This window comes from Pholcus phalangioides, unplaced genomic scaffold (assembly GCF_987345545.1).
Source record: "Pholcus phalangioides strain wild (caught in Gottingen) unplaced genomic scaffold, Ppha-v1.0 ptg000008l_1, whole genome shotgun sequence".
Classification (NCBI taxonomy): Eukaryota; Metazoa; Arthropoda; class Arachnida; order Araneae; family Pholcidae; genus Pholcus; species Pholcus phalangioides.
Genome location: NW_028301601.1, coordinates 26482949 through 26496877, shown reverse-complemented (window position 1 = coordinate 26496877; position 13929 = coordinate 26482949). Strand labels below are relative to the sequence as shown.

The following is a 13929-nucleotide window of genomic DNA, read 5'->3' as shown; positions in this document are numbered from 1 at the left end:
TAGATAGTGGTTTTTCCCCCCTTTTTTATTTATCCTCAGAGAAGACCGCACCCATAGTGTGTCGAAATGCATTAAGAAATTTCGTATATTTCGGTGTGCAAAAATTCTTTGTTGGTGGTCTTTTGTGATGAGCTTCTTCTGTGCGTACAATTTTTTTGAAATTCCTTTCAATTCTGTTTCAGTCGCTGCAAGTGTTCGGTTGGCTTTTCACGGCCTTTCTGACGTCAACCGCACTCTTCGGTGTCCAAGTGTGGAATATCGGTAATGATCCTGGACCCATAGCTACTGCCTTTTACGCAGCACTGAGTCGAGTCGCTTGGACCGTGGGTCTGGCCTGGATCACTTGGACCTGCAGCACGGGCCACGGAGGTGAGTATCGGAACGAATAAGCAATGAATATATTTTGAATTATATATCAGATTATTAGTATATACTTTTGTATAAATTAAAACCAGGCAAAGTTCTAATTTTTGCGATAAAAGTGGAAATGTTCTCCTCAAAACTGATTCGAGAAGAAATATCACTTATTGGCCCCCAAACTGGTTAAAATTAAAATATCGGAACATAATTGACCCTGAACCCTAAGAGTAACGCGGAAGTATGCGAAAACTCGCGTATATGCCCCTTTATTTTAGCCTCCTATGAAGAAGGAAAGAAAAAAAAATACCTTTCACACCGTTATGAGTTCAAGGATACATTTTGAAATATGGAACCTTGAACTCCATAAACACGATTTTCGATGATTTTTTTCTAGTCTCGCGCGGCAGTTTTTCTTCCGTCTTCGTATTCGCTATGATATACACCTGAAATGCATCAATTAGTTACATTTTGACGTCACGGTACGCGTCTGTCGCTGGAGGCGAGATGTTTCAAACGCACGTGTATATAGACAGCCCTTTGGCAATGAATGTAGAAGACGGGAGTTTCCATTCACTCTCCATTAATTTTGAACTAATTTGTACATTTTATACAGCAGAAAAAAAAATTAAGTTGATTAAATTTCAGTGTTTAAAGGCTGTAATCAGCACAAAATTTGTTAATCGCGACAATATCCAATTGTCCTAGGAGAGCATGTTGTAAAAGTTTGTATATGTTTTTTCTTTCTTTCCTTCTTCTTTTTTTTTTTTGACGCAAAATAAAGTGTTCCAGACTCTGCCACGAAGCTGGGCCGGAAGAGGTCTCGGCAACGGGATAAGTCCAGTGCCAAAGTTCTGGCATTCATTCATTCACTCATTCAAAGGTACACGGAACGTGAAAATCATACGAGATGCATACAGGGTGTCTTAAAAATGATTGCACAATTTTTAAGGCGAAAACAATTGGAAATGAAAGGAAGTTTAGCGATATGGATGGATTTTTTGCAGTTTTCATTGGAGAGAAAGTAAATTTCAAACCGTGATTTAAAAATTAAGTTTTGAATGTTGCCGATACACGTCGCTACATTCTTAAGGCGACTGCCTCAGAATTTCACAAAAATTCTGAAATAGTTGTTATGTGTGCATTTAGAAGGGGGGTAGATATTCTAGAAGCCAAAACTGTTTCACTTTTTCATCCCTGCAATATCTAGAAGAAAAATATCAGTGCCAATTAAGGGGAATCCTGCATGGTGAAAAAACTTTCTTATATTGAAATATTATTAAAAATATTAGTTATATCAATTGATTTATTTCAATATTTACCACATATGTATATGCTATCTTATGCCAGTGAAAAATTTTACATATCTCTAATAATTAAGTTTTCACAAATTTTCAAAAAAAAACATTGAAAACAGCTGACGGACATGGTAAAATAACGTGGCATCAATGAAATTGAATAAAAATTGATTCACAAAATAAAAGTTCGGTTCATGAAATGGCGATAGAGATTTGAGATCCACTCAAAAATACTTGGTTAATATTACATTTAAAAAAAAATGAGTCGATGTTTCTCTCTCAATGTTTTCAACCATTTTATGAACACACACTGATCAGTTTTCTTTACTTTGAATCAATTTTTATTTAATTACATTAATGTTGCGAGTAAAGAAGAGCAACGTGATGCTATTCGTTTTTTAGTATCAGAAAAGTTGGGGAGTTCGAGAGGTGCATCGACGAATGAAGGCATTGCACAGTGAACATTCACTTCTATTGACTCGTGTACAGGACTGACACAAGCGTTCCACTGTGCACTGGCTTTTCTGTAGAAGAGTTTCTCTGTAACGATGGCATGAATCGAAGCGAAACGCACTCCCACCTTCTTGCTGATGTTCCTTACTGTGCGCCGTCTGTTTGGGTTGATTATCTGATCGACTTGTTTCACCAAAACGTCCGTCTTGAGGTGACTTTGACAAGGTCCTGTATCATCATTCACGGATTCCACACGGAAACGCTTGTGCATGTTTTCAGTACACTGCCTTCGTTCGCCGATGCACTTCGCAAACTTCAACTCCTTCTTCTACTGAAAAACTAACCGATTGAATGTCGGCCGATCACCAGCACATATCACGTGATTCCGTCCGTACGACTAGTCCGTTTCAAGTTAACTTTGCAGTGAAGAGGAAGCTACGAAGGAAACTCATCACTCTATGGCAACAAAAGCCTCTTAACCAATGTATCGATGCGCGGCCTCGGTGAGGTATGGACGATTTCTAGGGTATCACACCAAAATGTCGTTGTGGTTGCTATAGATCTTTGGATACTGGTAAAAAATATTTTTTTCTGATTAAAAAATTTCAAACGATGAAACATCGGTTCAAAACGATATTTTTTCATTATTTTTTCAAAATCATTAAAAAAAATTGAAATATTCTGTATAAATGATCATCACATAAAACTACAATTTATGGGAACTTTATTTTGCGGCGAAGGAATACACTCTCCACCTTTCTCTCCACTGCAAAGTTAACCTGAAACGGACTATAGGGCAAGTCCATTCCGGAGTAAGGGTTGCCTTTCCCGTATCCCGTCCTACCTCAACACAAAGCTTCACCACACTCACACAGAAATAAACCAAATTACAACAAGTGTTCCGTTTTCAGTTGATCCACCCTTATATGACATATGAATAAGAAACTTACACAAAATCAAGGTTAGGCAGGAATAACACTATAAAAGTTTTATGAAAGTTATCTTATCAAACTTGAAAAATGCAACAAATAAGCCTATTGGTTACATTCGATCGATTGTAACCAAGTTTGATAAAAGAACTTTCACAAAACTATTATAGTGTAATGTCGGCCTTAATAACGCAGTGATGTGGTAATAGACGCTGTGCTAATCCTATCGTGGCATGAACTGCCGTTGCATACTGATCTCGATTACTTTCCCTACAGTAACATCTATCGACAAATTGTTTAGCTATTTTTCAGTAAAGTGGCTGTTTTTTTAAATAAAAAATGCATAATCATTACACATAATTAATACATAAAACATTTTTTTCACCTAAAAATTTATGAGAAATTTATTATTATTATTTTCCAGAAAACCTGTACTGAAACTATTCATTTTTGCTCATGTATATCCTTTTATGCCATTTTTCCGAACTGTTTCACTATTTCGATACGTTTCACTAAAAGACGCAATTATTATGCTTTGTAGGACTGATGAATAAGTTCCTCTGCTGGAAACCTCTGATACCTCTCAGCAGGATGACGTTCGCCGTGTATTTGGTCCATCCTTTCGTACAAAAAATTTTCTATGCGACTATAAGGCAAGGAATCGAAGCCAGAAACGTGATGGCCGTAAGTTATGCTTTCCTTTATTTCTATTTTAGGACCCAACATCATACGGTTTATGGAAATTTCGGCCCCGGCACGTTTTGTCCTTTGTACATTTCGCCCCCGGAAATTTAGCCCTGATATTTTGCATGCCCTGACGAAGTGAAGAAGTGAGTGGGTGAGTGACCAAGTGAGTGACCGTATGAGTAATCAAGTTAATGATCATATGATTCACCAACTGCGTGACCGAATGAGTGACCAAAAAAGTGACCGAATGAGTGATCAAAAAAGTGACCGTATCAGTGGCCAAGTTCGTAACCGTATTAGTGGATAGCGACCAGATGTAAGTGGATGCGTGACCGTATGAGTCACCAATCGAAGAGCGAGTGAGCATATGAGTGAACAGGTGAGTGGGTAAGTGACCAGATGTGAGTAGGCGTATGACCGTATGAGTGACAAATTGAGTGAGTGTGGTCACTCATACGGTCACTAACTTGATCACGAAACGGTCACTCATACGGTCACTAACTTGATCACGAAACGGTCACTCATACAGTCACTTACTCATTCATATGGTTACTCACCCACTATTATGATCACTCATGTGGTCACTAATCGGGCACTCATGCTGTCGCTAACCCACTTATATGGACAATAACACGACCGATTATTCACTCATACAATCAGTCACTTACATGTTCAGGGTAGGCGAAATGTCCGGGGAGGGGGGATTCGACTGTATTTACGTAATTACATTTCATCGATTATTACATTATGTAATTACGTAATTACATTACGATCATTTTTTGCATTTTTGTCTCGTGGCTATTGGTATTCGAGGACATTTTCTTGAATAACATAAAAGTTTCACGAAAATATAACATTTTAAAATCAAACTCTGAAACTTTGAAGGATAAAATTGATTTTGATGTGTATGATAAAATCATAATCAGCATGTGTATGTACTCTTATAAACACGATTCTGAAATAATTGCGGTTCTTGGTTTTGTCTCGTTCTACCAGGTCTACACTTGGTTCGGGTTCCTGGCCATGAGCTATCTGCTCGGCGTAGCTATTTGCGTCTTGATCGAATCTCCCTTCATAACGCTGGGGTTCGTAATCTTCGAGAAGCACAACTCCTGGGAGGAGCGGGCCAAGAATCGCAAGCTGATGAAGCTGAACGCAGCCGACGAGGAGAACGTCCAGCCCAAAGACGCATCGCCGAACGGAACCTTACCTCAGGTGACGTCGGCCAAAGAGCTGCAGCTCGAGAACGGGGTGGCCAACGGTCTGAAAAATCCCGGATTCGAATGTCACTTATGACCTGAACTCCATTAACTTATATTACACATGTGATTGACAGACACACATCTCGCACCATGTACATATATTACTAAGTATTATCATTTCTCACGAGCTTTAAGCGTGTAACCCTTGCCGATAAATTTCATTCGTTCTTATTTGCCTGGTCGTTTTGATGTGTAAATATTTTTGTGACTCCACTTTGACACACACACACCCGACTTCCAACACGATGCTCGTACAGCCGAATCCCGTTATAACGAAGTCCAAGAGACCGGAGAAATCAATTCGTTACAACGAAATTTCGTCATAAAGGAATTCCAGGTTTTTGCGTTGTTCCAATGAAAACTTATATGGGGGGACTAGAAAATTGTCCGTTAAAACGAGATTTTCGCTATAAAGGTATTCGTTGAAACGGGATTCGACTGTATAACATGGAAATTCAAGCATCGGCCGATTTCACTACAAAATATGGAACAAAGATGGCTGCAGCGGTAATACTGTGTGTGTGTGTGACGTCACCCTACTGACAAATAATGGTGGATGGGCCAGCCTTGGGGGCTTCCAAAAGCTCAATATTAGGCTGACTTATCCGCTATCTTTGAGCGTGAACATGATGCCTGTATTATCGCTATATAGCCAAGACTTGTTCCCTATTTTGCTTTTTCCTGTAATTGGACCGTCCAAGTATTACGTCAGCAGATTTTTAGCAATTTTGCCCCCCCCCCTCCTCCCGTCAGCAAAACTGAGTTACGCAATATTGGGATCAGAGCGGGGTGGCTGCTAGCGTACGGGGGGCACAAGCCTTTCCCTCATGATGACCCCCCAGACGATCACAAATTTGTTTTTGATGCAAAACATATTTAAACAAAATTAACATATTGGAAGAAAATACCTTTATATGTCATTATAATCGATTTCTGCTAAGTGCATTGCTATTTGGAGGCTATAAGAACTCAAAATTTCTCTTCCCAAAATTCATTGCGTCGTACCCTCTAACCCATATATGCTAAATCTATGGGCCCACCGGTCAAATGTGGTCCTAGGGGTTATCTGATGATATCACCTCAAATCTAATTTTGTGAAAATGAACGAAGCGGCACATTTACAGATCACTTAACACGTTCACTGCGGGGCCTAAATTGCTTGTCAAGTATGTGGGGCACATTTTTTTTTTTAAGATTAAAACTAGTTTTGTACATGACGCCATTCATGAGCCCCCTAATACAAGTCCTTTATGACGCCACCATAGCGTCATTAGCAGTGAACGTGTTAATTGACCGGTGGCGCAATTCCAGAGAAATTAAGTGGCCCATGGCTCATTTTCAGATTACTCAAGTTGGCACGTTCCCAGCTCACTTAAGTGACCAGCGGCACATTTACAGATCACTTGAGTGACCCACGGCACAGTTCCAAGACACTTACGCGGTCTGTGGCCCATTTAGAGATCCCTTATGGGGCACAGTTTTTGAGCACTTAAGCGGCCCGTAGTGCAGTTCTATATCACTCAAGTTACAGATTATTTAAGTGATTTTTGGCATGCTTACACTGTTCCACAGCACTTAAGCGGCCCGCTACACATTTCTAGAACACGTGAGCAGCCCGGACACATTTCCAGCTCACTTGAAGGATCAGCGGGACATTTAGAGGCCACTGAAGTGGTTCTATAGAGAGAGTGGCCTTATCAAGAGGAAGATTGTTAGTTCAGGTGCCCACAAACTAGGGATAGGTTACTCCCGTTTTTGGTACACACAGTATAAGATGCCATTAAGAATGCCTCCATATTTTTACAAAGGATGGTTGATGACGTAAGCATCATTCAACCCCACCCCCTTTCATCAAAAGTCAGCAAATCCGAACCCAAATCCAGAACACTTGAGCGGTCCGTGGCACGTTTAGAGATCCCTTTAGTGACAGGCACAGTTTCAGAGCACTTAATCAGCCCGTAATGCATAGTTCTACATCACTCAATTTTTTAGCGGCGCTTTCTCAGATTATTTACGTGATCTGCGGTATATCTACGTATCATTTGTGCGACACCCAGCACTGTCCCAGACAACTCAAGTGGCCCGCTGCACAATACTAGAGCTTTAAGTGGCCCAAACACATTTCCATACCACTTAAAAGATCCGCGGAGGATTTAGGGATTACTAAAGTGGATCTTATAAGGAGGAGGACTTATAATTGGGGGAATTTTAGCTCAGGTGCCAACAATCTAGGAAAAGGTTTTTTCTAGTTCATGGCACACACCTCAGTAAAGATGTCACTACGAAGTATTTTTATTAAGGGTGCTTGTGTGAGATGACGTAAGCATCATACAAACTCCTCCCTCCCTATCTATCGATCTATGCTGACATCATACTTGAATGAAGTCTACATTTTTCGCTTGCAATTACAAAGAACCAATTAAAACTGTTTTACGCATTTTACTTGTGTTAATTTAAACAACAACCGTCAAAATTTTTAAGCAAACTTAACAATTTAACTAATATAGTGTATAAAATATTTATCAATATCATAAAATATCGACATTTTCTCTATTCGGGGCCATTACTCAAAATTCGATCATCAATTGCATTCGACAAATCACATCAGGCGACAGTTGTGTTTTTTATTTGACGGTAACAGTTCTTCATTTCACTGATGTTTGCATGTAATGTAATGTATACTGTACTGTATACACATATTTTCTAGAGGAAAGCTCATTTTCTGATAAAATTTTATTTTTACCCGTTTATTGGTTGTGGACAAGAGTGACAAAGAAAGACATAATTTTTTCGTGGTGAATAAGTTTGTAGAGTATGGAAGTTTAGAGACTGATAAGGACTGAGAGAATGCCCCTGTACACAGAGTTTTTTGCTGAGTAGAGAGAAATCCCTATATAGTATAAAATAGCATGTTATTTTTTGTCACAAATATCGAAATTCTCGTGCGCAGAAAAACAACAGGTCTATGGAGGTGGAATAAAACAGAATGTGCCCACTATATGGAAAAAAAGTTATAGAGTATATTTCATGTAGGAATAACATTTTTACTTTCCCAGCGAGCATGTTTCGGTGCTCTCATGTCCCCCCCCCCCTCCAACCCACAACCTGAAGCCACGCTCCCTGAACTGAGATATTTTGAGTGATTTTATTATATATGAGTGAATTTATAAAGTGCCGAAGGATGTTTAGAGGTGTCGCGGGGGAGGGGGGAGAGTTCGTCCTAGTCAAAAAATTTCCTAACGCAGCGGGTACAAAAGAAACAGCAAAGGATTGCTACAACAGGGAGTCCCACATCGAGGGACTGGCTCACCAACATCTCGGTGAGTATTAAAAATATCTGACGTTCGGAATTGGCAATACATTGGCAGTGGGTCCCGGTCTAATTAGCCCTCGTGTGCAGAAAATGACCGTTGTGCGACAAAAATGTGATGAAGTAATCAAAAACGAAAATAAGATTTTTCTCGGGTTCCCGTGCTAAATGGAAGGAATCCGTGAGTTACTTTGAATTCCTACAGATGGCAGAACACTACCAAACCTGTAAATTTTTAAAACGTGAAAACGCCCAATCAGAAAAAAAACGGGGGGGGGGGGGAACAGAAGAAAACACTCGTTTTTGCATACAATTCGATTTTTTTAACCAGAAGCTAGTTCGCGAGTGCCATTTTGTGATTTATCAGGGGTATAATAAGTTGTTAAAAGGATGCTTTTTCGAAATTTTTTATCCACTAGAAGTGAGGATATTGTTGAATTGTAGAATTTGTGTACACTTTACGGGACATCCAATGCCATCCAAATACACGAGTCCCACCCGCGCACTGCACGGTAACCCATGACCTCCATATCCTTCTGTATAGTTCTTACGCTGGTATCTTTTTCTTTGGCCCTCTCAGGCCAAACTGGTCAGGCCCCAGGTCACTGGCCCACTTTATTATGAATTAAGTGAAAAAACAAAAACAAAAATTGATGAGAATCATGTCGGGGTAACCGGGCTGGAGCCCTGTCGGCCCCCCTCCCACATGCGGGGATGTTAGTTGCACAAAGACTTCCATGATAAACTCTGGCACATTAATTTTTTGTGTAAATTGGGATGGCATATATAAAAACTGAATGTTAGTTGGTTGCCCCAAGTGTGACTTTCGGCTTCCCTGTGAACGTTCCAGCTCCGGGATAAACTTGTGTTCCGCGACTTAAAAAGTTTTGGAACCACTGCATTAGGATATTATACATACTCGCAAATATTAATGGCGATAAATTTCAAGTATTTATCAAATTTACCAACGAGACACGTGGTTATTACATTAAACCTGCGATAATTTTTTTAATATTTATCAAATTTACCAACTGCGCTTGGGTATCATGCATATTTACCGGTAAAAGTGATAAATTTATCAAACATATCAAGACGATTGGTAAGTATGCATAATAACCGGTTATTATGCGCAATAACCTATTTATCACATTCAACGTAACATATCACATACGCCGTATTTCCGTCTGCAATGAATTCCTCCATGCATTTTCTGCAATTTTGTTCCTCTTGGGGAGACAAGTTTGTCACGCGCGTGAATATTCATGGTTCCGGTAAAAAAGTGGCGCTGCTGGTTTTGATGCCAACCAGATAAGGTCGCGTAATCTCATGGGAATTTAATAATGGCTGACGATACAAGAATACCAAGATAATGAAAGTATGTAAAGTGTTGAATATAATTATGATATTAATAGCAGATTATTGTGATAAGCGTGTGGAGAGTTGAAAGGATATCATCTTTTTTTCGTAATTTCAGCTATTTCATTTGAGAGAACTGAGCTTAAGGAAGACAGCTGTAGTTTACGATAACCTTTCGTGGATCGTCTAGGGAGAGACATCACGAAGGACTCAGAATGGCCTTGGAAATCACCATTTTTACAATATTTATAATTTTTTCCCCAGTGATAAATAAACATCAAGTCATTCGTGGTTTCCAAAATAAAAATTCATACACGAAATATATTGTTGTTCTTGTTAAATTTTGGAATAAATTTTAATAAGATATTTGCATGCTCATAACACCTATGTACTACTTCACCAAACACCAACTCTGGCCATATCGCTATATTGCAATTTACTGAGAGGGGATGGAAGTGAAGGCGCTGTCTATCGGTGGTCGCCTCGTGCGAGTTCTTTAGGGAAAATATCTATATCCTCCCTTTGGTTCGAAACCGGGACCCTGACAACAACCTTCACAGTGGTAGACGAGCATCTTACCACCATGCCACCGAAAGTGTAGCACGTGGTGTACCCAGGTGGTCACCCTCCCAAGTACTAACCGCGCCCGATGCTGCTTAACTTCGGTGATCGGACGAGAACCGGTGTTTTCAGCATGGTATGGCCGTTGGCTACCTCTTCAAACCTGAGCCGAAACTGAATATATTGTTCTGGATAATGGCTCTCGCAAGCACTCGAAATGGCAAAGCGCGAATCGATATAATTCAGGAAAATACATTTATTTTACGGAACAGCATATATTATATTTGCACGCCGCATTCACAAGCAGCGATTTGATGGAACGCGCTGAACAGAGAGCGGCGGCTTCTCTCACATACAAGAGATCTCGTATTCCTTTGTCAGCAAAATTTCGTCATCAGCTCCGCCCCTTTGAATCCTAACGCATATTGGTAGGATCGGAGACGTACACGGGGGGGAGGGCCATGGGGGGACTCGTGCCCTCCCCCCTCCCACGATCAAAAATTTATTTTTTAATGCAAAAAAATATTTTTTTTAACTTAAAATTTCGGAAGAAAATACCTTTATATGTTATTTTAATCAATTTCTGTTAATTCCAATGTTATTTGAAGGTTATGAACTCCTGAAAATTTATATCTTCTATAAATCCATTGTTACCCACCCTCTAAGCCATATAATGATAAATCGCACAAAGGCCCTTGGCCCGCGGAGCAAATATGGCCCCTGGGGGTTATCTGATGCGGCCTGCCCTCCTCAAACTTAATTTTGTAAAAATGAACTAAGCGGTACATTTACAGATCGGTTAAGTGTCCCGTGGTACAATTACAGAGCATTTAAGCGGCCCGTATTTACGTTTATATTAAAACGTTTTTCGCGTTTTCTAGAACAATATATTAATAGCAGGTACTGACATGGATTCTCACTATGGAATCTGTAGAATACCAATGTGACATGAGAAAATGCTAGTCATAATGTATAGATTTGCGCAATAGTCGGGGTCTGTTCTGAAAAAAAAAATTGAGATAGGGACAAATGAGAGACTAAGCATTTGAAAGATAGAGTTTCAAAGTTCTTTTTTTTTTAATATATATCCAGTGGCATATTTACCCAAGAGATCTGTCCAAGAGATTAGTGTTAGTAGACATTCATGCGCGAACCGGGATTGGGACCCAGCCCTATACAGTTACAGATAGTTCCCTAACCACTGGACGTCAGGCGGCAAACTTTCGCTCACTCAATCACTCATATTGTCAGGGCAGGTGAAATGTCCAGGAGAGAAATGTACCATGGAACAAACGTACCAGCGGTGAATGTTGGAGGTGAAAAGTTTCCGGATTTCTCCTGCAATTATAGACTTGAATATTTTTAAGATGTCAGGAACCATTAAAACGTCCTTCATGAAACGCAATGGAAGCACAACTTTCTCCAAATGAACCGAACGCTCCATGGCATGATACAAGCAACAACATCCTAATCCGAAGAAGCCATAATAGGTAAAAAAAACATTTCGTTGATTGTAGAATCACAAAAAATAATAATAATAATTTAACAACGTAGAGTTGAAGTTCATACACATGTTAAATTCCGAAAAATTGTGTAATACAAGTAATATTGACGAATGACTGAAACTACGGAAGGTTAAAAACATTCGTTCACCCTCTGGCCCCAGCGTCCTTGAATGCTCTGGTTCAGCTGTATCACAACACTATTGTAAGATACAATTCACGATGTCCAATTCTTGTTCTTTTTTTCAATCTTCGCGGTACTTACCGAGGTCATCTCGTTGGACCAATCAAGCTCTCACCTGTTGATAGCGGTTTCCTCGAACAACCTTGAACAACCCTCTCTAAAGATGCGCTGAGGATCAGACACAAGTGAGTTTTCAAATTAACCTTTTCGCAAAACAAAAAAAAACGGGACATGGTGTTCGGAAGAAAATTCACCGATGTCAAGCCATTAACAGTTCGTATAATGGTTATTTTATTCGCGCGGTATATATACAAATCTTTCTCTGCAAGATATTAATTGCTTACGGTACTTGCGGCCGGGAACCCGTATCGCTCTCTCAGGGGTCTCTGAGTCGGTGGTCAAGGTCCCGCGGGAATCGATTTATGATTCGGAGCGTCCCACAATGGACTGTCTGTTTTTTAAAATGAAAAACAAGTGAAAGAGATTAATGCTCTCTAGTGAGAGTCGGAGAATTTTTCTTTTTAGTATACTTCCTTGTGTGCGCGTAACCCAGCCATCCTCAACTTGTTGCTCGCGAGCACTGCGGTGCTCTGTGGAGCATAAGAGTGCTCGTATTTTTCAGATTTCATGCCCGTGAGCAACTCTTTAATTAAATACCTTGAAAAAAAAATCCGCATTCGTTAATTACGATTATGCAGATTTCAAGCATACGTATGTAAATGTTACCGTAAGGCATACATGACCAATTCATGGCTAGTGAGTCTAATGTGGCCCTCGGTACAATACGATGCGGCCCGCGACCTCAAAACTGTAAATTTGTGAAAATGAACTTAAGCGGCACATTTTTACGGATCACTTAAGTGACACGTGGTGCAGTTTTGTATCATTTAAGTGACTCGCGTCATTTTTTCAGATGGCTTAAGTAATCGGTGGCACTGTTCCGCTGAACATTCACAGATCACTGACGTCTCTGATCCCTTAAGTGACCCACGGCATATGTACAGATCACTTAATTGAACCCGCAGCACAACTATAGATCACTCAAGCTGCCAAAACATACTTCCAGATTTACTTTAGTGGCCCACCGCAAAATCATGATCATTTAAGTGACCCGCGGCACATTCAAGGATCACGCAAGTGTGTTTAGTAGTTGAATGGCCCGTGAGACGTTTTCAAACCAATATAGTGGCCCTCACTATCAAGAAGGTTGAAAACCCTTGCCGTAAGGGGTGCTCTTTGATGATAAGTGTATGCAGTGCTTGCTACTCCAGAGAAGTTGACGACCGCTGGTGTGACCAAATTGCACCACCTGGTGGCGCTTCGGCCTTCTCTTCATCTCCCAATCACCGAAAATCTCAGAAATCGTATCACAATGTTCCACCTTCTCTCGCAGTCACATCGGAGCAAGCAAAGTTTCAAATCTGCAGGCTCAAGCACTTCTGAAATGGTGGGATGAGACAGGGCTCCTTGAAACCTTAAGCGGACTCCTCGACCATTTTTGACCAAAAGTGGCAATTCAGTATTATCGTTATGGCCAATCATCGTTCCCTTTCCTGTTTTTTTTCCCAAACTAATTCCAAGATATCACTTGGAGTGGCAAACCTATTCTTTGTCCAAGATGGACGACGATTCCTCTTTCCGTTATAGGAGCTTTAGGGATAGGAGAAGGAGGAGGAGGAGGGGGGGGGCCTAGAAATTTTTCAAATGCTAGAATGGCTCCTCTGCAGTTTTTGAACAAAAGTATAACGTCTGCTATATCCAATCGAAGTTCCTTACCTGGCTTTTACTTCAACGATTTCGTCACTTGAAACCGCAACAAAGTTTTTGTTTCAAAGATGGAGGCAATGATTGGACGATGATGGACAATGATTTTGTTCTCCTTTAAAAGGAGAGTTAGTTAATAATTAAAAAAAATTAAACTTTTTATACGAACACCGGTGCTGAAAAACCCAATTAGAAAATCTTTGCCCTGTCTCTCATGATGCCATAAATGAAATTCCACGTTTCTAAGTGCACTTTTCATTGGTATG

At 40.1% G+C, this 13929-nt stretch overlaps 1 protein-coding gene and 1 pseudogene across 1 annotated transcript in view; one reads left to right on the top strand and one right to left on the bottom strand.

The window, feature by feature from the left end:
• Positions 1-5157, top strand: part of LOC149084111 (nose resistant to fluoxetine protein 6-like) — a 77002-nt gene extending 71845 nt beyond the window's left edge. The window contains exons 13-15 of the mRNA XM_089234459.1: positions 183-369; positions 3579-3721; positions 4721-5157. Of these exons, the coding sequence (XP_089090585.1) occupies positions 183-369; positions 3579-3721; positions 4721-5020 (630 nt within the window). The 3' untranslated portion in view covers positions 5021-5157. The remainder of the gene's footprint in view (positions 1-182; positions 370-3578; positions 3722-4720) is intronic.
• Positions 5158-10244: 5087 nt separating this feature from the next.
• LOC149084110 (5S ribosomal RNA) lies at positions 10245-10360 on the bottom strand (annotated as a pseudogene).
• Positions 10361-13929: the final 3569 nt, after the last annotated feature.